The sequence below is a fragment of the Cololabis saira genome, chromosome 7 (assembly GCF_033807715.1).
Source record: "Cololabis saira isolate AMF1-May2022 chromosome 7, fColSai1.1, whole genome shotgun sequence".
Taxonomy (NCBI): Eukaryota; Metazoa; Chordata; class Actinopteri; order Beloniformes; family Belonidae; genus Cololabis; species Cololabis saira.
In genome coordinates, this window is record NC_084593.1 from 9,972,727 (window position 1) to 10,000,405 (window position 27,679).

General features: G+C 38.6%; 1 protein-coding gene across 5 annotated transcripts in view; it reads right to left on the reverse strand.

Annotated features, from left to right (window-relative positions):
- The window catches only part of ldb2a (LIM domain binding 2a), a 153,649-nt gene that overhangs the window by 108,543 nt on the left and 17,427 nt on the right, over positions 1-27,679 (reverse strand). For all 5 annotated transcript variants that reach the window (XM_061724794.1, XM_061724793.1, XM_061724792.1 and 2 more), the window contains exon 2: positions 2,511-2,613. In XM_061724794.1, coding sequence (XP_061580778.1) covers positions 2,511-2,613 — 103 coding nt within the window. The remainder of the gene's footprint in view (positions 1-2,510; positions 2,614-27,679) is intronic.

A 27,679-nucleotide genomic window follows, 5' to 3' on the forward strand; every position in this document is an offset into this window, starting at 1 on the left:
CGGCTCTAGAGCCGCATGTGGCTCTTTAGCGCCGCCCTAGTGGCTCCTGGAGCTTTTTCAAAAATGTTTGACCTTTTTTTTCCTTTTTTTCTTCTTTTTTTTCTTCTTTTTTCTCTTTTTCCCTTTTTTTCTCTTTTTTTTTCCTTTTTCTCTTTTTTTCTTTTCTTTTTTCTTCTTTTTTTCTTCCCTTTTCCTTTCCTTTTTAATCTCGACATTTTGACTTTTTTCTCGACATTTCGACTTTTTTCATGAAATTTTGACAATTTCCTCGACATTTCGATTTTTTTCTCGACATTTCAACTTTTTTCACGAAATGTTTACTATTTCCACGACATTTTGACTTTTTTCTCGACATTTTGACTTTTTTCTCGAAACTTCGACTTTTTCTCGAAGTGCATAATGAAAAAAAGATCTTCCCCCAGTTATAACTAATATAGAAACATGCAGCATGTGTTGCCTTCATTCTAAGGTTTATACAAGACTTTTCATTTTTTGCGGCTCCAGACATATTTGTTTTTTGTGTTTTTGGTCCAATATGGATCTAAAACATTTTGGGTTGCAGACCCCTGATCTAGAACTCCTTATTCCTCTTTAGGATCACAGGGATCTACTGGACCCCCAACCCAGCTCTCTGGGTGAAAGGTAGCGGTAAAACTGGAGATGAAAATGCAAAATGTTCTGTTTTTTAGCTGGAACAAGCCATCAAGCTTAATGTTTCCATGATCAGATTGATCAATTTGTTTACACAACAGCACGAAACCAAGCAAGATTAATGTTAACCCCCACCAAAACAAAGTGCCACCTTCGGCTGTAGCACGCTGCACCATCATGAACACATAAAAAAGATATAAATCTTCATAACTGTGACGTTAGAGGGGAAAAAAAGTAATTTTTTGTGTAAGAAGAACCAGAATGTTTTATCAAAAACAAACAATCTTTTTTTCAGCTCCTGGTGAATCTTGCATCACCAGTGACGATGCTTCACATTCGTTCTGAGCTTTTTTTAAACTGACACACAGCACTCACAACTAATGATATGTATTTTACGTATTTTCATGCTGTTTTTCTCTGAGACCAACTGCTCCTCGAGTAAAGAAACAGGTGTTAAGCGTAATGACGTGATGACATATGCACAAAAGGCAATTACACTCAAGCACAACGGAGACTGGAGGAACGTGATTGCAGGCCAGCGGGTGAATCGGGGAGGAGGGTCAGCTGTGCTGAGCTGTGCTCGGCGCCACACGGTGCAGCTCGGCAAGTGTGAATGTCCCCTTAATCCAACAAATAAAGCACCTGATTTAAATAGCTACTTGACCCTGTTTTTAAGAGTGCAAACGTGTGCTTTTTGTTTGCAGTTCGCTTTGCACACATCATTTCAAAGTCCACTGTGTTTTTGACTTCTGTCATATTTCAGTTTCTACAGTTTTTTTTATCTAAAGTAAGACTTTTTTTAATTCAAGAACTCCATTGGAATAATCTCAGTTGGGCATCAGGTTTATTTATAGGTACAGTAAAGGAGACTGTGGCTTAGGGCTGGGCGATATATCGAGATTTTAATATATATTGATATGTTTTCAAATGCGATATGGTACGAGACAATATCGTTTATATCGATTTAATTTTTTTTTTTTTTTTTATGATTTTGATATAGCTTATTTTGTGACAAATTGACTTGAATGTTTTATTTGAGATTTGCACAAATGTTTTGTTATTTGCACAACTGTCAACCTCAGTGGAAAAGTCTGCCTGTTACTGTCTACATTGTATTAATTGCACAGTGTATTTTAATTTAATTGTTATGCAGGAAAGGGATATTTGTTTTATTTTATTCAAGAAGCATTTTTATTCTATATATGTAGGCAGTTTATTTTTATTTCATTTGTTTTATACATTTTGATATTGTGCAGACCTCTGTTAATAAAGGTACCTGTGTGACATTTGGCACGAGGTTTTGTATTAAAACTGACTGTTTTTTTAAGGGTTTGCCTCAGAAAAAAATGAAATGAGATGCTAGGCTATAATGCTTTGGGGGAAACCCCAATTATGGCACAGAAAAAATATCGATATATATCGAGTATCGCCATTCAGCTAGAAAATAGAGATATGACTTTTGGTCCATATCGCCCAGCCCTACTGTGGCTTATGCTTGCAATTGTACTACATATGTTAAAAGTGAAACCTACGAAATCTATGATCCACATTCACACGCAGAATCAAATCTACTGGTTTTCTACTCTATTGTTGGAAAATGGAGTGATGTCACTGTATTCTATAAACAATCTAAGAAAATAAAAGTTTGTAAGTGTCCAAAATCTCAGTTCACTGAAAAAAGTATGTTGTGATATTTGTACATTAGAGCATCAATGAAAATGATGAAACAAGAATTGAAGATATTTGTGTAGAGTGAAAAATCTTACATACAAAAGGCTTTCCCTTAGTAAAAAACACTGAATAGCAGCTATCAGTAGGGGAATTCAGATTGAAACAAAACACAGACTGGATTATCTTACTGTATCTCTTTGGTCCATCTTCGAGGCAGAAGGAGAGCGTGAGGGTGGCGTCCTCCTCAAAAAACTCTGTAGCGAAGGCATCCCACCACAAACTGTCACTTTCCTGCCACAGAACAAACAGAATCACAACTTATCAAGATTTGTATACTCCTTATCTGTTTCGACAAGCGTAAAAGGTGTTAGTTCATGAACCTCTGATGCACGACATATAAATGTTGTGATCTAACAGGACCAAGGGGTTTCTGGATGATATGAAAATCTTCCTTAATATTTAATAACCCAGTGCATATCCTTTGTCCAGGTTGTTTCTCTTGTGTTATCACTTTTTTTTTCTTTTTTACATAAATCCAATACTGACTCTGATAAGACGAAGATAGTGTGAGCGAGCAGGTTTTTCTATATGCAACAAAATAAAAAAGGCATTTCTTGTTTTTTTTTCCTTCATCTTTGAATGAAATATTCCTATTATTGTATTCACAAAAATGAACCTCATATCCTTTTGTTTTGATCTCATTTTCTCAGTGAATTTTTATTTATTTTTTTATTACATACAAATTATAAATCAGGAAAAAAATACAAATCAATGTTAAGGGCTAAGAATTAACTTGGAAAATAGATTTTCTTTAAATAAAACAAATGGAAATTAACCTTTAAAATCAGATTTTCAGGTGTGATTCAAAAAAGTGCAATTTTGTGCTGGAATAAGACTTAAATGCAAGCAGGTCCGAAGCCAAAGCCTTACAACAGCCTTTACTTCACTTCTTAAGCCCGGACTTTGGAGCAGCTCTGGCTGAGCCTCATACAAGCCCAAAACACAAGCTGAGGTCCAACACCATTAAACTTCTTTGTTCTTCCTACCTTTAACAACAGGCACCTTAACTTTAGCTGTTATATTTCCAACAACGGCCGCTGGAGGATTCTTTTTTTTGTTTTTCTTTTACCTTTTTTTGAAAGATTTCCTTAAATAATCAACATATGTTAGTAAGTGAATAAAACTGGCAAAACATTGAGTGGATTTGTTTTGGTAACAGAAGCTTTGACAAGATCGCTTCTGAAGGGAAACATATTTGTGCATTGTTGGAGATTTAACAAAAACACAGCCAAGCACATTGGTCAAAAAACTGTCATCTGCCTCTGATTTCTATAGATACACGTCCGCCATAGAAATAAAGAAATTGGTTCACCTGTAGTTGGAGTATTGCAGTATTTTATTAGTATTCATTAAATAACAACATATTTAAGGGTTCCAATGTGCTTCTCCCTGTTTCCTGATGTATCTACTAGGGATGCCTCAATACTGATACTGGTATCGGTATCAGGGCCGATACTGCTCTCATATACCGATACCACTTAATTGTTGTTGTAGTTACTGATTAGCGACTCTAGGGGGAGATGTGGAGCCGCAGTCAGCGTGGTGATGAGAAGAGAGTACGCAACCTGCAGTTCTCGCTCTGCTCACAAGTGGCGCTGGTCCTGGTCAGATACCAGCTGATTCAACGGTCTAACATACAATCTCCGATAGCGCTGGCGCCGTTTCCTTTGCCAAGATCGCAACCAAAGTAATGTTATAATCAGGGGTGCACACAAGCCGGTACTCGAGGGCTAGTCTACTGTATGTTTTAGATGTTTCCCTGTCTTCAACACACCTGATTCTAATCACTGGTCGTCATCAACATGTCATCAAGTTTACACAACTCTGTTGGTGACACAGCCTTGTCTATCAGGGTTGTGTTGAGACAGGGAAACATCTAAAACGTGCAGTAGACTAGCCCTGGAGTCCCGGCTTGTGTGCACCCCTGGTTATAATCTCCTCTTCATCCAATGTTGTCATGTTAACTTGTTCGTTGTTCTAATCTGCTACTGCTACTACCGCTACTACTACCGCTACTACGAAATATTTAATCACTTTTCCAAATGTTGCTCTGCTTACTGCCCCCAATCGGTTACCACCGGTACGACGCGCTCTCCTCGCGTAGTACGCGAGCGACGTTGCAGTTGGTGGTGCACTCGAACAGACGCGAACGGACGCGAACGGACGCGAACGGACGCGAACGGACGGGAACGCAAGCTCAAACTTAGTAAGGTGTCATGAGGAGGAAAGGAGAATATGTCGTTTAATACCAGCAACTTGATAAAACATCTCAAGACGCATCATAAAGCTGAGTATACGGAGTTTGCTAATGCTACTGCAAGACCACAACAGCCAACATTAGCTCAGGTTCTGCAAAAGCGACAGATAATGGCAAGAGACAAAAGACGACCCACGGGCCGTTCAAATAACGGAGGCTCTCATTGCTCTTTCTCATTGCATTTTTAGCCTAGTTATTTTTGTGGTAGAAGTATCGTATCGGTACTCGGTATTGGCAAGTACACAAATTAAAATACTCATACTCGTACTCGGTGTGGAAAAAATGGTATTGGGGCATCCCTAGTATCTACAATGTTTTAACAGTGAATTATCTTCAGCGATACGGGACCCCGAGCTCAGAAAGAGTTTTACGGTACACAAGAAATTAAATTTAGCAAAGTTTTGTTGACCAAAGACTTCTGCGAGATTGCTAGCTCTGTCATAGATACAGCAGAATTCCCTTTTTGAGGTTGTAGGTCTCCACATTACAACAGGAATCCAACCAATCAGGAGACACTTAACGGAGCCATCGCTAACTAAGCTCTGCCTGTGGCACCATCCTCTTGATTAGGGGTGGGACGATACGGGTAACTCACGATTCAATACTGTGGCGATATGTGGCCCACGATAACGATAATATCACGATACACAATATCTACGATATTCAATATATTGTAAGAAATTTCATCAACGATATATGTGACTGAAAAAGAAAAAAATACCCATAAAAAGGAAAACGTGTGTAGTTATGCATTTATTCAATGCCAAAACATGATACAATATACGAAGAAAGTTTATTTGTATAGAGCCTCACTGCCTCCTAGGCTGTACAGCTGGACAAATTAAAGTGCATGAACAATAGTGCAGTGAAAACCGGGTAAATCCATTATGTTTGTTGTAATAAAATATCGATATTTGCCGTCAGTTTATTGATGCGCAACAATATATTGCAATATCGATTTTTTTCGCCACCACTACTCTTGATTTCCACATGTGTTTCTTCTTGTCACTTCTGACAATAAGAAATAAAGGCCTTTGGGAGAGATGCTGGGTACAGAACTATTCTAGAGGTACCAACGACTCTGAAACGACAGGAAACTAGTATAATATGGCCACTTTAAATTACAGCAGGTGTGGCTGCAAATTTTGTGTAATTTATAGATTTATTCTTAATTCCATCAACAAAACAATTTTGACAAGCAGCGGTGGTTTACTAATTGGTGCACTCTCGGGAAAGGCAAGATGCAACAGTGAAAGTAGTGTAGGTTATACTAGAAGGGATTCACGCATAAGCTGAGGGGGTAAAAAACAGAAGTAGACGCAGAAGTAAAGCTAATGACGGTAATTGGTAATGGATAAAGGACGGTGACTCTTCAAACTGCCCTTTCACCCGCTCTAAGTGAAACCCCCAGTATCTTGGCAGGACGGCTCCAATCTTCCCTGCCCTCCCTCCTTTACCAACCCCCACCCCCTCCCCCATGTTTAGCTGATGCTAATTTCCTCTGACACGTTATGACAGAACACCCCATTTCAGTCTGCGCGGGAGCTGAGGGATGGCAAACACTTTCCAGATGTTGACAATTAGCGTTGTCACCATTGAGTAGTGTCAAACCCAATGAGCGGTGACCGCAGCGCCCCGCGGGTCAGTCGCAGACACGAGGAGTCTGGTACAGCAGTGGCGAGGGGGGATCCTGAACACTACCCTCATCGAACCGGTTAATCAATAGGTGATCATGAGCTCGTGGGACAGGGGTTTGGATTTCAACCCAATCACACGTGGAACAGTGGACAGAATACTGAACGGAGGCTGTTCACCTGAAGTTTTGATCACAAGGATTTGCCACTTCTAATGTAAGATAATTCAATTCAATTAAATTTTATTTAAAAAGGGACAGTGTACAGTTAAAACATAAATGTTGCCATCTGATGCACTGTACCAGATTATAGCTTTAAGCTAATTTGCATCTGCAGTCCCTTGGCAGGTCACAATAAAAAAATACAGTAACAAGTAATACAGTAACAAGAGAAATACACAGATGTTTCAAACACAATTTAAAACAACATGGCTGCACACATCTGCAGAAATGCTAATCAAAAATAGCTAAAATACATCATTTTTTTCTGTAAGTAGCACTTTTATGCCATATTAATAGAGAAAAACTGGACAACATGCAACCAAACAGTGATGTTTCACCCTCTATAAATTAAGGTAATACGTATCAGATCATCATAACACTTGTGATGTTTAATCTAAAACTAGGCCAGATTGCAGGAGTAGTGTGTGAAAGACTGAGTAAAACCTTATTGCTTCCATTAGAGTTAAATAAATGCACTTGATTAACAGATCATCTATAAGCAGACATTTTTCAACATTTTTTTAATGATATAATGAAAAGTTGGAGTTGGATCGTTGTTCAATTGATTTCAGTAAATTCATCTACATCTTGTTCAGGGAAAAAAGGAAGAAGGAAGATAAAGTCAAAGGCAAAAAAAAAAGAAAGAAAGATCTGGCCTTCCCTTTTTTATTAATTAGTAATTAGTAAAAATTGTGATGATTTCATAAAAAAAAAAAGAAGAATAGGAGCATTTCAATTAAGCTTTGTGAAAGCTGGCACAGCTCTGGGCATCTGCCCGTACGATTCTGTTATTCAGCAAAACTTCCGACATTAATTTACCAATGTTGCAAGTTCCACCAGAACAAGCTGTGCCAGAAATATCACCTTTAACGAGAAACCACTGAACTGTAATTATAGCGCTCCCGTTGGGTCAATCAGAGTAATTGCTCATCCTGTACAGCGTAAAAAACATTCTCACTCGCCCTCAGTGGGAAACTGTAACACAAACTGATATTTGAAGACGTGCCAAGGATTTGGTCGGTGTGCTTCTCTGGGACATATTGCATTACATGGAAGATGTCTGTTTTACAGGAATGAGCCGCCATCATGGGACTGTACAATGGCATTAAACACACACCTGAAATGTAATCAAACTGGAGGAACCCAGATCAGCTGTCGAGTGTGTGTGTGTGTGTGCAGTACTCGAGTTGTAAAAGAAAATCAGGGGGGGTGGTGGATTTTATCATATGGGGACAGATAATTTGTGCTGATTACAAATAATATAATATATTACAAATAATAGCAGTGACCAAAACACCTGCAGAAATACTGCAGGAATGACATAGCAGCAGTTAAATGCAGCCTTCTGTAAGCTTTAAATATCCACTGGGCTTACATCAAATACATCAAAACACAACAATAAAAAACAGTTTTCTGAACTTATCAATATGACTCTGTCCTTCACAGGATAAGTAAAATGGATCACTGCAAAAACTCAAAATCTTAACAAGAATATTTGTCTTATTTCTAGTTAAAATGTCTAATTTTAGTAAAAAAAAATCTCATTACACTTAAAACAAGACTCATCACTGGAAAAAACAACAATTTTCACCTGTTTCAAGTAGATTTTCACTTGAAATAAGTAGAAAAATCTGCCAGTGGAACAAGATTTTTTTGCTTGTAATAAAAAGATAAATCTTGTCCCACTGGCAGATTTTCCTACTTATTTCAAGTGAGAATTTACCTGAAACAAGTGAAAATTGTCAAATAAGTTATTTTTCTGGTGTTATTTTTCTGGTGATGACTCTAAATGTTGAAATAGCAGTAAAACCACATTCATTGATGACATGACATAAGGGATGTAAAGGGGGATGGCAGTTTTACAGGGGGGATGATTTGGACCATTTTTATTTCAGGGGGGGGTGCCAACCCCTCATCCCCCCTCAACTCCAGTACTGTGTGTGTGTGAGTGTGTGAGACCGACTGTGTCACACTGTGAGAATCATTGTGTGTGAACGGCCAGCATGCCTGTCCTGTCATGTGACTACATCTGTTTCAGAAAAGACGGACAGAGAAGAACGACATGCCAGGACAAAAGAGACAGCATAACAAGGAGACGGAGTTTGGTGCTGCTCAACATTCAGACTGAGTTTCACTCATATTCCAGTAACGGGAGACGGTGTGGGGTGGGGGGGGCTGGGAGCGACAGTTACGTGAAGAGCGAGCAACACGGTCACTACAGTCACACGACAGCTCTCCAGCATCCCGCCCTGCCCTCAGTATTAACACCAGGAATATTTTAGTAAGATTAAAACCATGTTAACACCAGGCAGCGTGTAATTCATAGAGGAAACACACGCTGCCGTGCGGCATTAAGTTTAAATGAAAACGCTGCATTCATGCCACAAACTCTGATTAGCTTGTATATCACAGGAGGTTGCATTGTGGTCGGAATCACGATTCTGGATAAAAAGATAAATACACAGGTAATTTACAAATCTGTGTTTATTTTTGTTTCTGTATATTTTCGTTCAACAGTTTGCAAGTTGTGGTTTTAGGGATTGCGTTGGCTTATTTGGGTAGGGATGGGCGATATTTTACCGTTCACTATATACCGTCAGAAAAATTCCCCACGGTAAGAATTTGAAAGAAAGAAAGAAAGAAAGAAAGAAAGAAAGAAAGAAAGAAAGAAAGAAAGAAAGAAAGAAAGAAAGAAAGAAAGAAAGAAAGAAAGAAAGAAAGAAAGAAAGAAATGAGCCTGAAAGAAAGAAAGAAAGAAAGAAAGAAAGAAAGAAAGAAAGAGAAAGAAAGAAAGAAAGAAAGAAAGAAAGAAAGAAAGAAAGAAAGAAAGAAAGAAAGAAAGAAAGAAAGAAAGAAAGAAAGAAAGAAAGAAAGAAAGAAAGAAAGAAAGAAAGAAAGAAAGAAAGAAAGAAAGAAAGATAAATTCCCGTTGATGACGTGTTTGTGTAACAAACATGGCGGATCTGAGTCATTACAGTTTTGCAGTACAGGTGGACTCATTTAATTGGTTTTTATTAATTCAATTTAATTGGTGTAGTTTAGTAGTATTTAGTATCTTTTAGAGCAGTGTTTTGGCTCCAAAGACTGAATGTGGTGATAGATTTATAGTTAAAAAGGTGGAGTTGAATTGGTATTTTTTTATCGTCATTTTTATCGTTATCGGGATAAATGCCAGAAATCATTGTGATACATTTTTTAGTCCATTCCGCCCATCCCTAGTAGGGGAAGATAAATGACTGAGTCCAGCGATCGCTTCGTCAAACAGAAGGAGATGTCACTGTCAGGGTGTGGTTTGTGGTTTCAGGTATTTTAAACGTTGTTCACAAAATGATATTATTTAAATCCCTACAGATCAGTAATTCAATCAGCTCAACATACCGGTAATACTCCAGGACATACTGCATTCATAACATCGTTGTGTTTGGTATTTAGCGTATAAAAGCAGCATAACAACGCATTCATGTCTGACTGGATGTGAATAAAATAAGACGGCAGGTTTTCTCCGACTCTTGCAACCTCGGAGGGCACCAGCACAAAAATCTGACAGCTACCTTTAAGAGCGGCATCGCATGGCCTTTTAAATCCCATAAATAGCTAAGAGGATATTTTATTACTATGAATTAAGTCATATCATTAAAATAAATCAAATACAGCTCACTGAATCGATAAACTGATATTTTAGTTATTGTGACTTTGCTTGGTTGCCTGTTTGGTTGTTTCATAAATAGCTAAAACTGAATTACGATAGTCGGTTTCTGTGACATTACAGAGCAGTTGTCCTTCTGATTACTTTCTACTCTGGACTTTCACTTTTACAAAACAAGCATTTTTAGCAATTTTTTTTTATAATTCTTGCCTAAGATAATTAGAATCCTTAAGTATAGTCTATTACAAACAGATTATTATTACCAATAACCTGCCAACATCATCAACAAAAAGCTGATTAAATAAATATAACGAAACATGAAGGTACACTTTATTAGTACATTGGATTTTCCTCAGCACCGCCATCAGAATCAGAATCAGAATCATGTTTATTTGGCCAAGTCAGGTCAAACTTACGACGGAGTATTAGGGCCAAACTAAGACAAAAAAAAAAAAAAAGGAAATTACGAGAATGAAGTCATAATATAATGAGAATAAAGTCATAATGTTGCGAGAATAAATTCGTAATAGAATAAAGTCGTAATATTATGAGAATAAAGTCGTAATATTACGAGAATAAAGTCGTAACATTACGAGAATAAAGTCGTAACATTACGAGAATAAAGTCGTAATATTATGAGAATATAATTTATGAGAACTCTAACTGGAAGAGCATCTTCTCCCTGTGTTAAAATGAGGCATATTGAGCATCTTGTGAAGTTATATTTATATATAATACATTTAATATTGGGACTTTATTTTCGTAATATTACGACTTTATTCTCAAAATATTACGACTTTATTCTCGTAATATTACGACTTTATTCTCGTAATTTCCATTTTTTTGTCTTAGTTTGGCCATAATACTCCGTCGTACAAATAAGATTATTTTCGCTCACTGTACAGTAAATAGGCAAATAGGCAAATGACAGCTCTTATTAACATATATACAATTTAAAAAGAAAAGTGAAAGGTCCAGCAGTATGAGGTACTTTCCACAGCTTTACATTCCTTCACTTTCATTGGGGTGACTTTTTAACGCTTCAGTCTGTGAATTTCAGCCAATCAGAGGCAGCTAGACAGCTACCGTCAATAAAATCGTATATGAAGGCGAGGTTGTTTCAAAGTTGTGTTGTAGCAAGTAGGAGGAAATCTGATTGGTTGTTTTGCCCAAAGACAGATGAGATGGACAGATCACATTGGAAGAAGGCGGTATAGATAATTGATGGATGCTTATGCCGTTGGGTTAGAAATGAGCAGGCGTTGCCGCGGCGCTGGTATGTAAGCCTCCAGTTATATTAGGTAGTTGTAACACTTTTTTTCTGTTTGTACTTCTGCACTTAACCCGCACATACTTCATAACATTCCAGTACTTTACTATGTCTGCAGGGTGCTGCAAATAGTCGTTTCTCTTACTGTCTGTAAATGATCTGAAGCATTCCTCTAATAGGCGACTGTGTCAAACTTTAAGCAGAAATGCATTGATGGTTTGGATTTCTTGATGTATATCAGAAGCCCTTGGATATTCATTGTTATTTATTTATTTATTTATTTATTGTATTGGAAGGACAAAATGAAATCTGCCTTAGTGACATTTGACAATGATTTGACATATAGTTATGATCCCCGCTTTCACATAAAGGGCCTGGATTTGGAGCTGAAGATCATTGCGTCCCCCTGTCATCTCTGTTTAACAGACTCTGGGGTTTATTAAGCTTCCTCTTACTATTTTAATGAGGAGTCTTTCACTTAAGCCCTCTGTTTTACAAAATACTTCCTTCCTTAAAACCTCCCTTATTCGGTTTGTAACAGAGAGTTAGTTAACCTCCCATCATCCCAAGTTAAACAGTGTTTAACACACACTGCTTTCCCTTCTGCTTCCCACAAATAATCAGTTCTCCTGTGCTTTTTTCCTTCCTGCTTTCAATATGTTTCTGAAACTGAACCCTTTTTTTTTGGGACAATTATATTCTTTGCTCTCACTGAGTCCGGCTTGTTTTGGCAGCGTCTGAGTTTTGACTCGAGCCTTAAAACCCGCCTTAAAACAATGCATTTCACAAAGAGCAGAGTTGACAGTGGCGTCTATTGTCTTGTCTCCATTAGTTCTGCTCAACCCAGCAGGGATATGGTTCGCTTTCTCATTCAGCTCCCACCCAAACAGCAGACAAATATGAAAACAATCAGCGCATTTCACACTCATAAACAACGTTTAGCTTCACCGTTCAAAACAAAGCAACGAAATGAGACTTGAAAGTTTTTGTTAATCTAATCTGCATTTAGAATTGCAAACTGACAAAACTTAAAGCTGTGCAGATCTTTTTTTTTTTTTATTTTTCCCCCACTGCAGATTTCAGGCAGCTTTTGGACGGTGTGTCACTGAATTATAAAACATGGCCGGCTGAGCTGCGGACCGGCCAGAATTTGGCCTGGATCTGAGGACAGAGGAGAAGCTGGAACGGATCCAGGTAAGCCGGAGAACAGTGAAAGCCCCGGCCAGTGGACACGAGCCACGTGAATCCTCCTGCTGAAGCCGAACCCACCAAGGAGGGGGGCCTCAGTATTAGGCCTGTGTTGAAAACATTGATTTCCCAATTCTAAATCGATTCTCATATTAACCACACAATTAGACAATATGAATTTAACGGGTAAAATATATTTTGTTGTTTTTGTTTTTATATTGTTGGTGAGTTAGTGTGTATGTTTTCTTATTTTTTTGTTTTGTTTTTTTTATTATTTCTTTTTTTGGTATTATATAAGTAGTGATTGTTGAACAGACGGACAGACCATCTTCATATGAATTGTTTTATTTTTTTGGTATATAAGGCTTTCTTCTTCTTGGCCCCTTTTCCATCGTGGAATGGGAACATGTGTGAACTGTTTCCATGATATGGAATAAATAAAAATGAAATAAAAAAAAATGAAATATCAATTCCTAAAAATCGATTCATATGTTTAAAGATCGATTTAAAAAAAAAAAAAAAAAAAAAAAAAATTTTGGGGGGGGGGGGGGGGGTGTGTTAAATTTTCTTTTATTTATTTTTGTATTTTTTTTTTCATCATTACATTACAACTTTTGGTTATTTTTTTGTTTAACCCCAAAAAAGGAATGTTTTGTTGGACACGAGAATAACTACTGCCATGTTTTTGCCTTTAAATATGTTTAAAGGTCTGAAACATTAAAGTGTTCAGTTATAATTGCATAAATTGTCTATATTTCATTACCTTTATTATACTGTCTTGGGGTTACATTTGCAAAAAATGCTAAAAAACAAATTCTCAAAAATTAAAAACCAAAATAGACCGAAAAAGGAACAAATAAAAACAGAATGTGGGAAAAAATAAAAACGATTTAATCCGTCTCTGTTTCCTCCCTGGATCTGTTTGGTAATTCTGACCCAAGATGTTTCTGAAAGCAGTTCTATCAGCATTCTGGGAGCTGATTGGTCCTTACAGCATCATTAGCTGCAATACTTGCTGTTGAATCTCAATATAATACTAGTAGTAATATTTTGCATAACTACAGTCATATAATTCATGCAACAGCTCAAAAAACAGTTTTAATAAACCTAACCCAAATCAATATCGGAATCTTAAGAATCGGAAATCGAATCGATTCTTGACATTTGAATCGATCCCCAGCCCTACTGAGTATTGTAAAACAGAAGATGTCAGGAGTTTTGCTTTCATTCTCCCCGAGTGGCAGTAGTTTTAGAAGATTACAAATGACATCTAATTACAATGAAGGGGAGCCGGAGCTGCTCTGCCTGCCATATTTTATGACCCCCTCCTTTTGTTTTATTCCTGCCTGCCTCTCTTCATATCCACTTCCTCCTCGCTGTCTGTCTCCCGTCCTCTCTCCGCCCGCTACCCACTGACAGACAACATCCTGCCTTCATTTACGCCCGTGGACTCTCTGACGAACCACATGGCATGACGATGTTTGTGTCAAATGCTACAAATCAGGCTGACTCCGAGGGACCCGAGGTGAACTGACACGGCTCCAGCCGTGACGGCCCGTGATGGCCATCAGCCGATAAAGCTCTATTGATTCAAATGAATAGCGCCCCATCTGAGGGGGATTTATCAATGTGTCAATTGCCCACTAGCCAACCACAAATCACCGGCAGTGGCCAGGGCCCGGGGGGATTTGATGGAAATCCAGTGGATTGGAGGAACAGCATGGGGAGGAGTCCTCAATAAATAGCAACAGAGCAGAGGGTTAAGTCCTCGCAACGAAGAAATATCCATACAGGATGGACCGAAGCTCATGAAAACATCCAGTAATATCCTAGAAAGCTGGATGCACGCATAAACATGCTCCTTCCTCAATGTACCCTTCATGTTAGGGCTGGGCGATATATCCAGATTAGTGATGCACCGGAATGAAAATTTGTGGCCAAAACCGAAACCGAAAATAATAATAAACACTTGGCCGAATAACGAACAATACCGAACATGGTTCTTCAGCAGTTTTTCATTTATTTTGCCAATTTTTTCACCATTCCAATAAATCAAATAAATTTGATTTAGGCATGCTTTTCAAAGAAAAAAAATCTTTTACAAAATTTACAAGGTAGAAAATATTTATTGAACATAAAATAATGACATTTTATGTAGTGCGGCAACGTTACGGGACGGAGCGGGCCAGTCTATTTCCTTATTTTACAACGCCGTTATTAATTGTTTGGTTTTTTTCCCCCTCTTATTCCACCGAACACCGAAAGTGTTTTTTTTTGCTATTTTGCAGCACCGAACAATTTCTGTTACCGAACAATCGGTGCATCACTAATCGAGATTTTAATATATATTGATATATTTTCAAACGCGATATGGTATGAGACAATATCGTTTATCGGGGGGAAAAAAAAATAAATAATTTTTTTAATCATTTTGATATAGCTTATTTTGTGACAAATTGACTTGAATGTTTTATTTGAGATTTGCACAATTTTTTTGTTATTTGCACAACTGGTCAACCTCAGTGGAAAAGTCTGCCTGTTACTGTCTACATTGTATTAATTGCACAGTGTATTTTAATTTAATTGTTTTGCAGGAAAGGGATATTTGTTTTATTTTATTCAAGAAGCATTTTTATTCTATATATGCTGAGAGTTTATTTTTTATTTCATTTGTTTTATACATTTTGGTTTTTGTGCAGACCTCGGTTAATAAAGGAACCTGTGTGACATTTGGCACGAGGCTTTGTATTAAAACTGACTGTTTTTTTTAAGGGTTTGCCTCAGACAAAAATGAAGCTAACAGAGATGCTATGCTATAATGCTTTGGGGGAAACCCCAATTATGGCACAGAAAAAAATATCGATATATATCGAGTATCGCCATTCAGCTGGAAAATATCGAGATAAGACTTTTGGTCCATATCAGCCCTAGTTCATGTATATCTATTTATCAAGTTGTAAATATATACACTTCAACATAATGCAGACATACAAAAGAAGAATCCCATTTTCTCTCCTTTTCGTCTCTCAAGCAGGCTACTGTTTCTGTGTTGAACATGAACCATTTTCCAGGAAGCTTTTGTGAGTGTGTATTTTTTTGTTGTTGCTTGCAGCCCCTTGTGGCAGAAAAGCCTCCAAGAGCGTAGGCGTGTCTGGGGCCTGACCTTTGAGAATTAACAATGTCTGAAACCCCATTCAGCTCCTGAATGGTGCCGGAGCGCAGCTGACTGTGTGGGCTAGGAAAGTTTCACTGCTGCAAAAAGGATTCAAACAGCTTCAGGTTACCGGCGAGCAGAGACGACTTGACAAAAGCAAGACTGGCTGGATTTTTTTCGGAGATGATCTTTGTGGAGGCAGCAGTTGTTTTTCCCCCTGCGTGGTGAAAGCAGGTTGACGAGAGACACATTTCAATGAGGTTTACGCGTCTTTAGTGAGAATGCGCTGCAGTCGGCCTGCAGAGATGGAGGTGGCAGAGTTGAACATGTTAAGGAGTTTCAGTGTTTAGAGAACGAGCACGTCAGAGAGAGAGCCAAGGTTATGCGTCTCTCTCGGAGACAAAGTAAGAGAGGCTGCAGTGAGACAGTTCAGACTCTTAAAGAGGAGGGATGGAGTGAATAGGTTGGTCAAAGGATGCAGGTGATGGAGCTGCCAAGCGGGAGAAAAAAGGGGAAGACGAAAGAGCAGATATCTGGATGTGAAAAAGGAAAATGAAGAGTTGGTTGGTGGGAAAGAGGAAGATCCAGAAGACGGGACACGAGGGACATGGAAGATCCACTGGGAAAAGCCAAAAAAAGAGAAGGCCGGGAACAATTTAACCCTTTATGAGGAGCAAGATTATGACATTCTTGAATTTGAATTGTTTGTTCCTTCCTTCCTTCCTTCCTTCCTTCCTTCCTTCCGTCCTTCCTTCCTTCCTTCCTTCCTTCCTTCCTTCCTTCCTTCCTTCCTTCCTTCCTTCCTTCCTTCCTTCCTTTCTTCCTTCTCTCTTTCCTTCTTTTCATTATTCCTTCCTTCCTTCCTTCCTTCCTTTCCTTCCTTCCTTCCTTATTTTCTCCCTTCCTTCCTTCTTTTCCGCCCTTCCTTCCTTCCTTCCTTCCTTCCTTCCTTCCTTCCTTCCTTCCTTTTTCCCTTCCTTCCTTCTTTTTTCCCCTTCCTTCCTTCTTTTTTCCCTTCCTTCCTTCTTTTCTCCCTTCCTTCTCTCTTTCCTTCTTTTCATTCCTTCCTTCCTTCTTTTTCCCCTTCCTTCCTTCCTTCCTTCCTTCCTTCCTTCCTTCCTTCCTTCCTTCCTTCCTTCCTTCCTTCTCCTTCTTTTCTCCCTTCCTTCCTTCTCTCTTTCCTTCTTTTCATTCTTCCTTCTTTTCATTTTTCCTTCCTTCCTTCCTTCCTTCCTTCCCTTCCTTCCTTCTCTCTTTCCTTCTTTTCATTCTTCCTTCTTTTCATTTTCCTTCCTTCCTTCCTTCCTTCCTTCCTTCCTTCCTTCCTTCCTTCCTTCCTTCCTTCCTTCCTTCTTTTCTCCCTTCCTTCCTTCTCTCTTCCCTTCCTTCCTTCCTTCCTTCCTTTTCTCCCTTTCTTCTCTCTTTCCTTCTTTTCATTCTTCCTTCTTTTCATTTTTCCTTCCTTCCTTCCTTCCTTCCTTCCTTCCTTCCTTCCTTCCTTCCTTCTCTTCATTCTTCCTTCCTTCTTTTTCCCCTTCCGCCCTTCCTTCCTTCCTTCCTTCCTTCCTTCCTTCCTTCCTTTTTCCCTTCCTTCCTTCTTTTTTCCCTTCCTTCCTTCTTTTTTCCCTTCCTTCCTTCCTTCTTTTCTCCCTTCCTTCTCTCTTTCCTTCTTTTCATTCTTCCTTCCTTCTTTTTCCCCTTCCGCCCTTCCTTCCTTCCTTCCTTCCTTCCTTCCTTCCTTCCTTCCTTCCTTCCTTCCTTCCTTCCTTCCTTCCTTCCTTCCTTCCTTCTTTTTTCCCTTCCTTCCTTCTTTTTCCCTTCCTTCATTCCTTCCTTCCTTCCTTCTTTTTTCCCTTCCTTCCTTCCTTCTTTCTCCCTTCCTTCTCTCTTTCCTTCTTTTCATTCTTCCTTCTTTTCATTCTTCCTTCCTTCCTTCCTTCCTTCCTTCCTTCCTTCCTTCCTTCCTTCCTTCCTTCCTTCCTTCCTTCCTTCCTTCCTTCCTTCCTTCCTTCCTTCCTTCCTCCCTTCCTCCTCCCTTGACCCGAAGACAGCACAAGGGTTAAGCTTCTCAATGAAGCTGGTGAAAATGTTCCTGAGTTTGTTTCCACCATCTTGATGAACTACAACCTGTGACAAAATACACAATCATTTTTTTTTTAGAGCAATTCTAGAAAAAGAGAAATTACAGCTCAAATTTAACAATTTTCAACCACATTTAGCTCATCAACTCAGCAGATTGGCCAAGATTAAGTCCAGGTTTAAGCTACTACAGTGAAATCATTATCTTTGAGAGTGCTCATTCAAGAAAAATAAGCCCTATAATAATACCAATTTTGGTTCCATGTTGTTTTGAAGTATTTTTATTAGATCTTTCATTAACAGATCAAACTTCAAAAAGTGGTAAAATGTAAATTTGAAACGCTTGACTCAGTTGGTTCAGTAAATAATGAGAACATTAGACTGATTTTGTGCTTTTGTCATCACGAGCTGGTGAGTTTATGCATCCTCCGTGAAGGATCTCTACCTGCATGAACAACTCATATCAAGATCCAGCACATACTAATGTCCGGGATCAATGCAGGTTTATCCTCTTGGGTCCTGAGTGTTTTGATATAATGCAGACCATACATGGTGCTGCATTTGGCCGCTACACAAGCACCTGCCAAGCATTATGCAAATGAAGAGAAATGAATGCAGTAGGAGAGAAGTCATAGTCTTTGAACGACTGCAGCACATTTTCCCAAGGAAATAACTGTAAATCAGTTAAGTTCCCCATGTTTAATTTAATAGGATTTGGTTAAGACTTCTCTCCCAGCGTGCTTCTGTCTCTTACTGTCGGACATCGGAAAGCGGCAGCCAGGAAACCGGGTTCACATAAATCTGCCTGTGTTACAATGTGGGTTCAAGGTCAAGGTTAATATACAGAAGTCGTTTGTCTGGCGTTTTTAGTGCACGAAACATGAGCGAGGAGGGGCTTGGACAATGACAGCAGAGAGCATTCAGCACTGCTGGCTTTCACCCAAAAGGTTGCAGGATTGATTCCATACAACAGCAATAATGTCACTCACGCTGGAGACGCACACTGACGAGCTGCACACCGACTCACCGACACACAAGGTTTCCCGCAGGCGTCAGCTTCACTTGTAGAAATGTGCTTCACAGCGGCGATGGAAACGGCACAAATTAGAGCTGAACTAACCTGGAGAGCATGAACCCGCTTGGTTTCACAGGTTACAGCTGTGATTACCACCAGCTCAGAGGACAGACATGAATAACTCATGTTGCATTTACTTTACTGATTCCAGCATCCTCTATGACCGTCGAGGGGCAGGGGAAGCTTTAATTATCCAACACAAGAGAAGTAAAACGTTCTTTGTTGTTGTCTTGTCTTGTTCATTATCAGGTGACCAATCAGATTTTAACTTGTGGACCCCTGTATTTTCTTGTGTCGGGCTTGAAGGATGGTACATATCAGTAGATTAGTTGTTTCTAGGGCTGGGGATCGATTCAAATGTCAAGAATCGATTCGATTCCGATTCTTAAGATTCAGAATCGATTATCAAGATTTAATTCGATTCGATTCGATTCGATTCCGATATTGATTTGGGTTAGTGTTATTAAAACTGTTTTTTGAGCTGTTGCATGAATTATATGACTCTAGTTATGCAAAATATTACTACTAGTATTATATTGAGATTTGGTTTTTATTTGGTTTTTAATTTTTGAGCATTTGGTTTTTATCATTTTTTGCAAATGTAACCCCAAGACAGTATATAAAGTAATGAAATATAGACAATTTATGCAATTATAACCTAACACTTTAATGTTTTCATACCTTTAAACATATTTAAAGGCAAAAACATGGCACCAGTTATTCTCGTGTCCAACAAAACATTCCTTTTCTGGGGATAAACAAAAAAATAACCAAAAGTTGTAATGTAATGATGAAAAAAAAAAAAAATCGATCTTTAGACATATGAATCGATTTTTAGGAATTAATATGAGAATCGATTTAGAATTGGGAAATCGATTTTCTCAACACAGGCCTAGTTGTTTCCTGCTGTTTTGGTCCATTCTGGTTTGAACAGGTGGACCTAAGACACAGGTTTGCATACTAAAAACTCTGGTGGTTTAAATCAAAAGTTCGGAAATAAGGCATGAATTAATTACTGATCCACACATAAATGTAAGTGAAGAAGAAGCTGGACCAAACACAGACAGCATAGAAGAGTCTCGCCTCAGTGCATCCCAAAAACATGCAACATCATAGACACAAGAATATTGCATCATGGACAGTGTCTCCATCTATGTGGATAAAAATGCTAAAAGCAACAAGAGGCATGAACAACAAAGCAGGAAAATAGACCAATCCACCGCACCCATGAGAAATTAAAATCTAAAGCAAAGCGCGGATGCAGGTTCTGGCTTTGACCCACTAACACTATTCTACCCATCAAGGCTTTGTTTTCCTCTGCTGCGCTAATTACACCAATAGACAATCAAGTCGGCACGCTTCCCTCTGCTGCAGAGCAGGAGGCTCTGTCGATACCGGGTTTCATCAGATATGGTTCAGTTTGTGATATTCTTAGTATCTGTGCTGCTGTCTCGAGCTTTGAGCACTTCCTCACCTGTTGCATGTTAAGATGATGAAAGAAACCACACCAGCCGAGATGCAGCCCTTTGGAGTGGAACTTTAACAGCACAACGCTGCTCCAAATATACTTTTCTGTTGTTTTGTATCTCATTAGAGCCTCTTCAAATTTTTGGTTTCGCTGAATATTGAAGTTCTATACTTTTTCTGAATATATTTCCTGTCTTGTGCAAAATGTTTATGGTTAAGTGAGCGGAGATGAAAGGGAGAAGGCAGTGGAATGGGTTAAGTTTATTACTTAACCATCCATTTTATTTAACCGTCTAACACCTGAGCTTTAGGGTCATATGTTAATGCTTAACCACAAACATTTAACATTTGATGCGTCTCATTGGCTGTGCAGTGGACCCAGTCATAGCAATTATGCTTCCTTCTTATGTCAAAACCTATCCCTGACTCATCTAACGACATAAATCAAGCAAGATCAATAGTGGCAAGTAACTCCAGTGAATTACCTCAGTCTGATATTCCACCACCGAGAGTTTAATCTGTAATAATCACTCTAAACTGACGTTTTCTTTGTACTAAATTATCAGTATGGATTTCTTTAAAACACAAGAGCAGTCTTGTAAGTGCATAGCTCTGCCAAGACGGTGTAAAAAAAAAAAAAAAAAATCTGGATCCAGATCTGGATTGACATCAAAACGTATTTGCTTCTACGTCGGGTCGTGCCCCACCGCTAGCGATGTTTTCATGCAAACCCATTCAGGAGAAATACTGGAGCAATACTGCTCAGAAACAAACAAACACGAGTCAAAAACACAAACTCCACAACCTCAGAGATGAAAATCTCCAGTTTGGAGACCAGTGGTCGGATCCAGCCGCACTGCAATACCCCGTGATGTGTTTCAGTGTCCCTGAGAGGTGTTTCTCAGCATCACCTCAGTAAGGCAGACACTGGGCTACGTGCACCATTTATAATCATAGAGTTAGTTTAAGATACAGCTGCTCCAGATGCATGCTCTGCAAGTCACTAAATGTGAGTAAAGTATAAATAAATAACTACGGCCTGTAATACGTGGCTGTTCAGAATAAATGAATTCTGTTCACCCACCAGGAAAACTACAGTACACCAGTCAAACAGCTGATCAGCAAAATGATGAAATGCTCAGAAACCAGCATAACGCTGAGCCCGGCTGCTGGTCACATTTAGCTCAAGTACAGTGTTTCTCTCTGGGTCTGCTGCTCCTACCGTTCGGTGTGCAGCAGGAAAAAGCGCCTCTGCGATCTAGGCAGCATGCAATGCTGGAAATATATATTTACATATCTTTATTTAAAACACAAACACACTCTGTGATGGCATATAAATAAATAGTCATTTTAATTTTTGTCTCATTCGATATCAACAGGTCCTTAGACAGACTAATGATTTTATAGGCCTACTTATACTGCATGTTGCTGTGAAACTTACATCACATTACATTGAAGCACGAGTGTGTGCTGTTTTTTTTTATTTATTTAAATATGAATAGTTATTTAACTACTGTAACACTGATGTTTCCTGACTAGGGATTTTGTTTTCAGGACGTCCACTAGCACTACGTAAAGCATGAATTGGTTATGTGAAGTCTGAACATTTACTGAAAGCTAAATTTAGGTTTAATTGGAAAATGTTAATTATCAAGTTGAATTGAATCAATGCAACACGCCCGAACTGTCAGTGGATACTGACAGAAAACAAAAATCGGATTATGTTTTTGTTTCATAACAAATGGGCATCGATATTTGACACTTTGTGGATCGGGACACATTATTGACATTTCTGAAAAATTACTTATTATAGAGGCAATATTATGAGCATTGGCAAACATTTATACATGTACATTTATTGGGTAAATGGAATTTAAGTAGAAAAAAGTAGATTAAAAGACTAGTTTCTAAGTTACTAGTTTCTAAACAGCTGCTTGCTATTTTTAGCGGTTTGAAGCTAGTTAGCTAGCATAATATGTTTTCTTTGCCAAACTCCATAAACTCACTGCGTAAGTTAAAATGTTTCAATGTGTGCAAGGCAAATTATTCTCTGACAGAAAGGAGGACTTTAACAAGTATATTGCAGATCCCAGAGGCTCCCGTAGGAATGAGTGAACTTCCGCACGAGCCCACAGACACATGTGGAAATAAGATCTATGAGCAGAGCTGTGCAGCCTCAAAGAACTGGCACTTCCACACGCTTCTATAATCTGAAAACAAAGTAGAAAAAAAACAAAAAAGAAAAACAACATAAAAAGTACACCGACAAGTCCAAAGCACAGCTGAATAAATCAAGATTCCTTATGTGTCGCAACAGATAACTTGTTTTTAGAGTGTTCGAGGCCTCGATGTGTCACCCACAGATCCTGAGCAGAGCTGAAAGTGGTCCAGGTCCAACATTTCAACCTGTGACCTCTCCAATTCAGGACCGACTCCCTAACCGCATCGGACAGAGGGAACAACAGGACACAGACTGACTGCAGCCGCGTCTGTCTCTTCTATTCTACTCTGTTATCTGAGCGGCAGAGCAGGCTGGAAGGAACCATGGGAAAGCGCCAGGAAAAAGGTGGGTCTATTGTCCCGGCATCCTGCTGGATGTGACTGACGCTTGTGATTTGACCAGAGGTCCCTTTTTCATCCTCTCGTCTTGCTATTTTGTTGGAACATCCTCTCAAAGCATCTATGTACAGTACAGGAGGCTATTGTGTGAATCAGTTACGAACGTGCTGGGAGAGATCACATAAAAACCTTCTAGAAATGTTTATGAAATATTATAAGCCTTATGTAAATTTCAAATCTTAGTCCTTACAGGAAGAAAATACACAATGATAAAGTGTATTTTTACTGGAGAGTCGTATATGCAAAACTATTACGAGTAGGAAGTTACAATAACACAACTAACATGATAACACATAATATTTTAATGGAAGGTATCCCGTGAAGTGAAATCTAGCATTTTGCTTCAGCATCGAAGGGAGAAACAGGGCTGATATCAAAGATAGCTGTCAGATTTCAGATTAATATTTTATATCTCATGACTTGTTCTGAAGAAGTTGCAAGCCACAAGTCACCAGAGAAGTTTTTCAAGGAGAGAAATTGAGTTTGCCTCTGTTTGCTGTTGCAAGCTTTCATATGAACTTTGGATCCTGAGAAGCTCCAGAAGAAAAACCTGGACGGCTGCGAAACTCAAACTGTATTGGTATAGTTTCACTTTACTTTACTTTTCACTGGAGCTGTTTTCAGGTGTGTGACTTGTGATCAACCTTTTTAAATATGTTGAACTTCTTCTTCTGTTACGGTCAGTTGAAGGCAGCAGAAACAGCCTCTTACCACAACAGACATGCAGTATATAAACTTGGGAGTAGATCAGAGATACGTATTACTTATCTTGCCATGTTATCATTTAATCTGACCACAGGATCATTCATCTGAGGTTTTGGAAATCTCTGAAATATATTCACCAGCTAACCTGTTGCCTGTTTCTGTCCGTATGACAAGAAAACTAACAGCAGTACAGTTGCAGGTTAAGTATGGGGCAGAAGTGTCAAGTAACGAAGTACAAATACTTCGTTACGTTACTTAAGTAGAAATTTTGGTTATCTATACTTCACTGGAGTAATTATTTTTCAAACGACTTTTTACTTTTACTCCTTACATTTTCAAGCAATTATCTGTACTTTTTACTCCTTACATTTTAAAAACAGCCTCGTTACTCTATTTCATTTCGGCCTTTAAACCAAAAACTATCCAGTTAAATTGCTCCATCCGGATAGAGTGAATTTGGTTGTGGTTGTTTCAGATGTTCTTGTCCAGTTTTGTTCTTACATCCGTTCCCTCAGATTCCTGCAACTAAACTTGGATGTACATTCCAATAAAGGTTAGTCTACCTAAGGCTAGTCATCATATCTCCTGCTCTCTGAAACACATGTTAATGCTCAATAGTACACATATGGTTCTTTAATATATTTGCATTAGGGATGGGCGGTATGGACTAAAAAATGTATCACGATAATTTCTGGCATTTATCCCGATAACGATAAAAATGACGATAAAAAAAAATACCAATTCAACTCCACCTTTTTAACTATAATTCTATCTCGCTCTCAGATCCGCCATGTTTGTTACACAAAAACGTCATGAATGGGAATGTATCCTTCTTTCTTTCTTTCTTTCTTTCTTTCTTTCTTTCTTTCTTTCTTTCTTTCTTTCTTTCTTTCTTTCTTTCTTTCTTCTTCTTCTATTTTTTATCCTTTTGCTTGGTTTTAATATTTTAGTGTTTTTTTCTACTGATGTTTTAACTTATTTTGATTCTTATCTTGGGGCCGTCCTTCTTGTTCTTTGTTCTTTTAGCCAAAGCACTGTCGTCACTTTATCTTATCCTGTGTTGTTGAGTGTATGGTTTTTTATATTGTATGAGGAGGCACTCACTGTGAACCAAATTTACCCAAGGGTACTATAATAAATCTATCTATCTATCTATCTATCCATCTATCTATCTACTTACTTACTTACTTACTTCCTTCCAAAAATCAGCTTTTCACAAAAACATCATCAATGAGAATTTATCGTTTTTACCGCGAGATGACAAATTCTTATCGTGCGGAATTTTTTTGACGGTGTATCGTGAACGGTAAAATATCGCCCATTCCTAATTTGCATTATACTAAGATACATTCATTTTCAATGGCTTTTGTCCTCAATGGCTTTTTTCCCCCTTACATTACTTTTACTTTTATACTTTAAGTAGTTTTGAAACCAGTACTTTTATACTTTTACTTGAGTAAAAAACTTGAGTCTATACTTCAACTTCTACAGGAGTATTTTTAAACTCTAGTATCTATACTTGTACCTGAGTACTGAATGTGAATACTTTTGTCACCTCTGGTATGGGGACACAACGATCTGACTGACTCTCACTCTCAATATTTGGGGAAGGAGCTGTTTCTCCCTGAGCAGCTTCCTTCTTCCTCCTGCAGCCCTGTTTCCTACATCTGCTCACATAAATGCCTCCTATTGTTGAAAAGCTCCTGCTGATGATCTTGTGTGCAGGCTTAACTACCCGCTCCGGTGTGTTCCCCGTCTGCAGCGGAGCAGCAACACATGATGCGAGGACGCGCTCCGCCGCACACCTGTAAAAGGATGTCAGGACTTTGGTAACCAGGCTGGGCCGCCTGATCCCCTCAGGAAGTACAGCCATTGTTCTTTATTGAGCTGCTGGAGTTAATGTTCCAGGTGAGATCCTTATTGATGTGCATCCCCAGGTTTATAAAGCTGCGGACGACCTTCGCAGAACTTTTCTCGAGCTCGCGATCATCTCCCCGGTTTTTCACACTGAGGCAGAGATTATTATCTCTGCACCAGGCCCCGAGCCACCGCGCCACTAGAAATAAGTCCCAGCACTGCTGTGTCATCTGCAAACTTGACATGGTAGGTGCTCGAGACTGTAGCCGAGCAGTCAGATGTTAGCAGGGTGTACAGCGGGGGATTCAGAACACATCCCCGAGGGGAAGCAGAGATAAGGAATTCAGAGGGAGGAAGTGGTGTTCTGACTGTCTGTCCTCTGTACATTACAAAAAATACAATACGCAGTTGCAGTTGCATAGCGGTGGTCACAGCCCAATTGTCTTGTGGGAATGGCTGTATTAAAAGAGCAGCTCGCAGCAGTTTCACACAGAAGTCCCTGCACTCCAGGTGGCTGAGTAGCAGATGAACAACACATGAGATAATATCTGCACTGGACCTACAGTATTCCTGTAAAGACACTGAACGTGTTAGTCAGTACTTCTGGTTACTCCCCACACAGCTGGAAACCCCACTTGCAAATATCAAGAGTGGTCTTTTAGTATAGCTTTACAAGAAAAAAAAAAAAAAAAAAAGAAAATAATTTTTCTAAACAACAAATGTCTCTTGACTAGGCCTGTGTTGAAAAAAATCGATTTTCCAATTCTAAATCGATTCTCATATTAATTCCTAAAAATCGATTCATATGTCTAAAGATTGATTTTTTTTAAATTTTTTTTTTATTTATGTATTTTTTTTTTTCATCATTACATTACAACTTTATGTTATTTTTTTGTTTTCGCCAAAAAAGGAATGTTTTGTTGGACACGAGAATAACTGGTGCCATGTTTTTGCCTTTAAATATGTTTAAAGGTATGAAAACATTAAAGTGTTAGGTTATAATTGCATAAATTGTCTATATTTCATTACTTTATACACTGTCTTGGGGTTACAAAAAAATGCTAAAAACCAAATGCTCAAAAATTAAAAACCAAAATAGACCGAAACTGGAACAAATAAAAACGGAATGTGGGAAAAAATAAAACAGATTTCCTCCGTCTCTGTTTCCTCCCTGGATCTGTTTGGTAATTCTGACCCACATGATGTTTCTGAAAGCAGTTCTATCAGCATTCTGGGAGCTGATTGATCCTTACAGCATCATTAGCTGCCAATACTTGCTGTTGAATCTCAATATAATACTAGTAGTAATATTTTGCAGAACTATAGTCATGTCATTCATGCAACAGCTCAAAAAACAGTTTTAATAACACTAACCCAAATCAATATCGGAATCAAATGGAATCGGATCGAATCAAATCTTGATAATCGATTCTGAATCTTAAGAATCGGAATCGAATCGATTCTTGACATTTGAATCGATCCCCAGCCCTGCTCGTGACCAGACTGACATTTCTTTCAGGAAACAGACGACCGAGCCAGTTCCCACGATGTCTCACCAATACGCATTAACTACTCTGATCCTCACCTCAGAAAACACAGGCTGAAAATTTCCTCTCAACATAAGTCATTTGAATGCACCTTTCTCTCTCTATTCAGTGATTTCCCTCCAAAGAGCAGCTTTCTAAGGAATTAAATTAAAAACAGGCACAAGTTGTTCAGCTCTGACCACAGCTCTCTGTGGATAAGGTTACCTTGTCTCTTTAAAACTATCAGCCTGTCTGTTCACCTTTTAGCAGCATTATTCTTTAATTTAGCGAGGCGGATGTTGGAAAGGATTTAACGAAGGGAAGCAGGAATTAATGGGATTCAGTCCTTTCAGTGGCTGGCAGAGTTATGAAAATATAAAACGTCTTTGTTTTTAATGTGAAAGCTCCAAGCAACGTTTCTAAAGCAGATGGAAAAAGATGTCTGCTCTTTATCAATAAGCATTTAGGCACAATAGTATAAAATAAAAAATACAAAATCAAGAGATTCATTTGATAGAAAAATAAATACGTTTATGCAGTCAAGCCAAGCAGTGGGCATACTATTAAAACTTAAACACAAGCCAACATAACCACTTTTT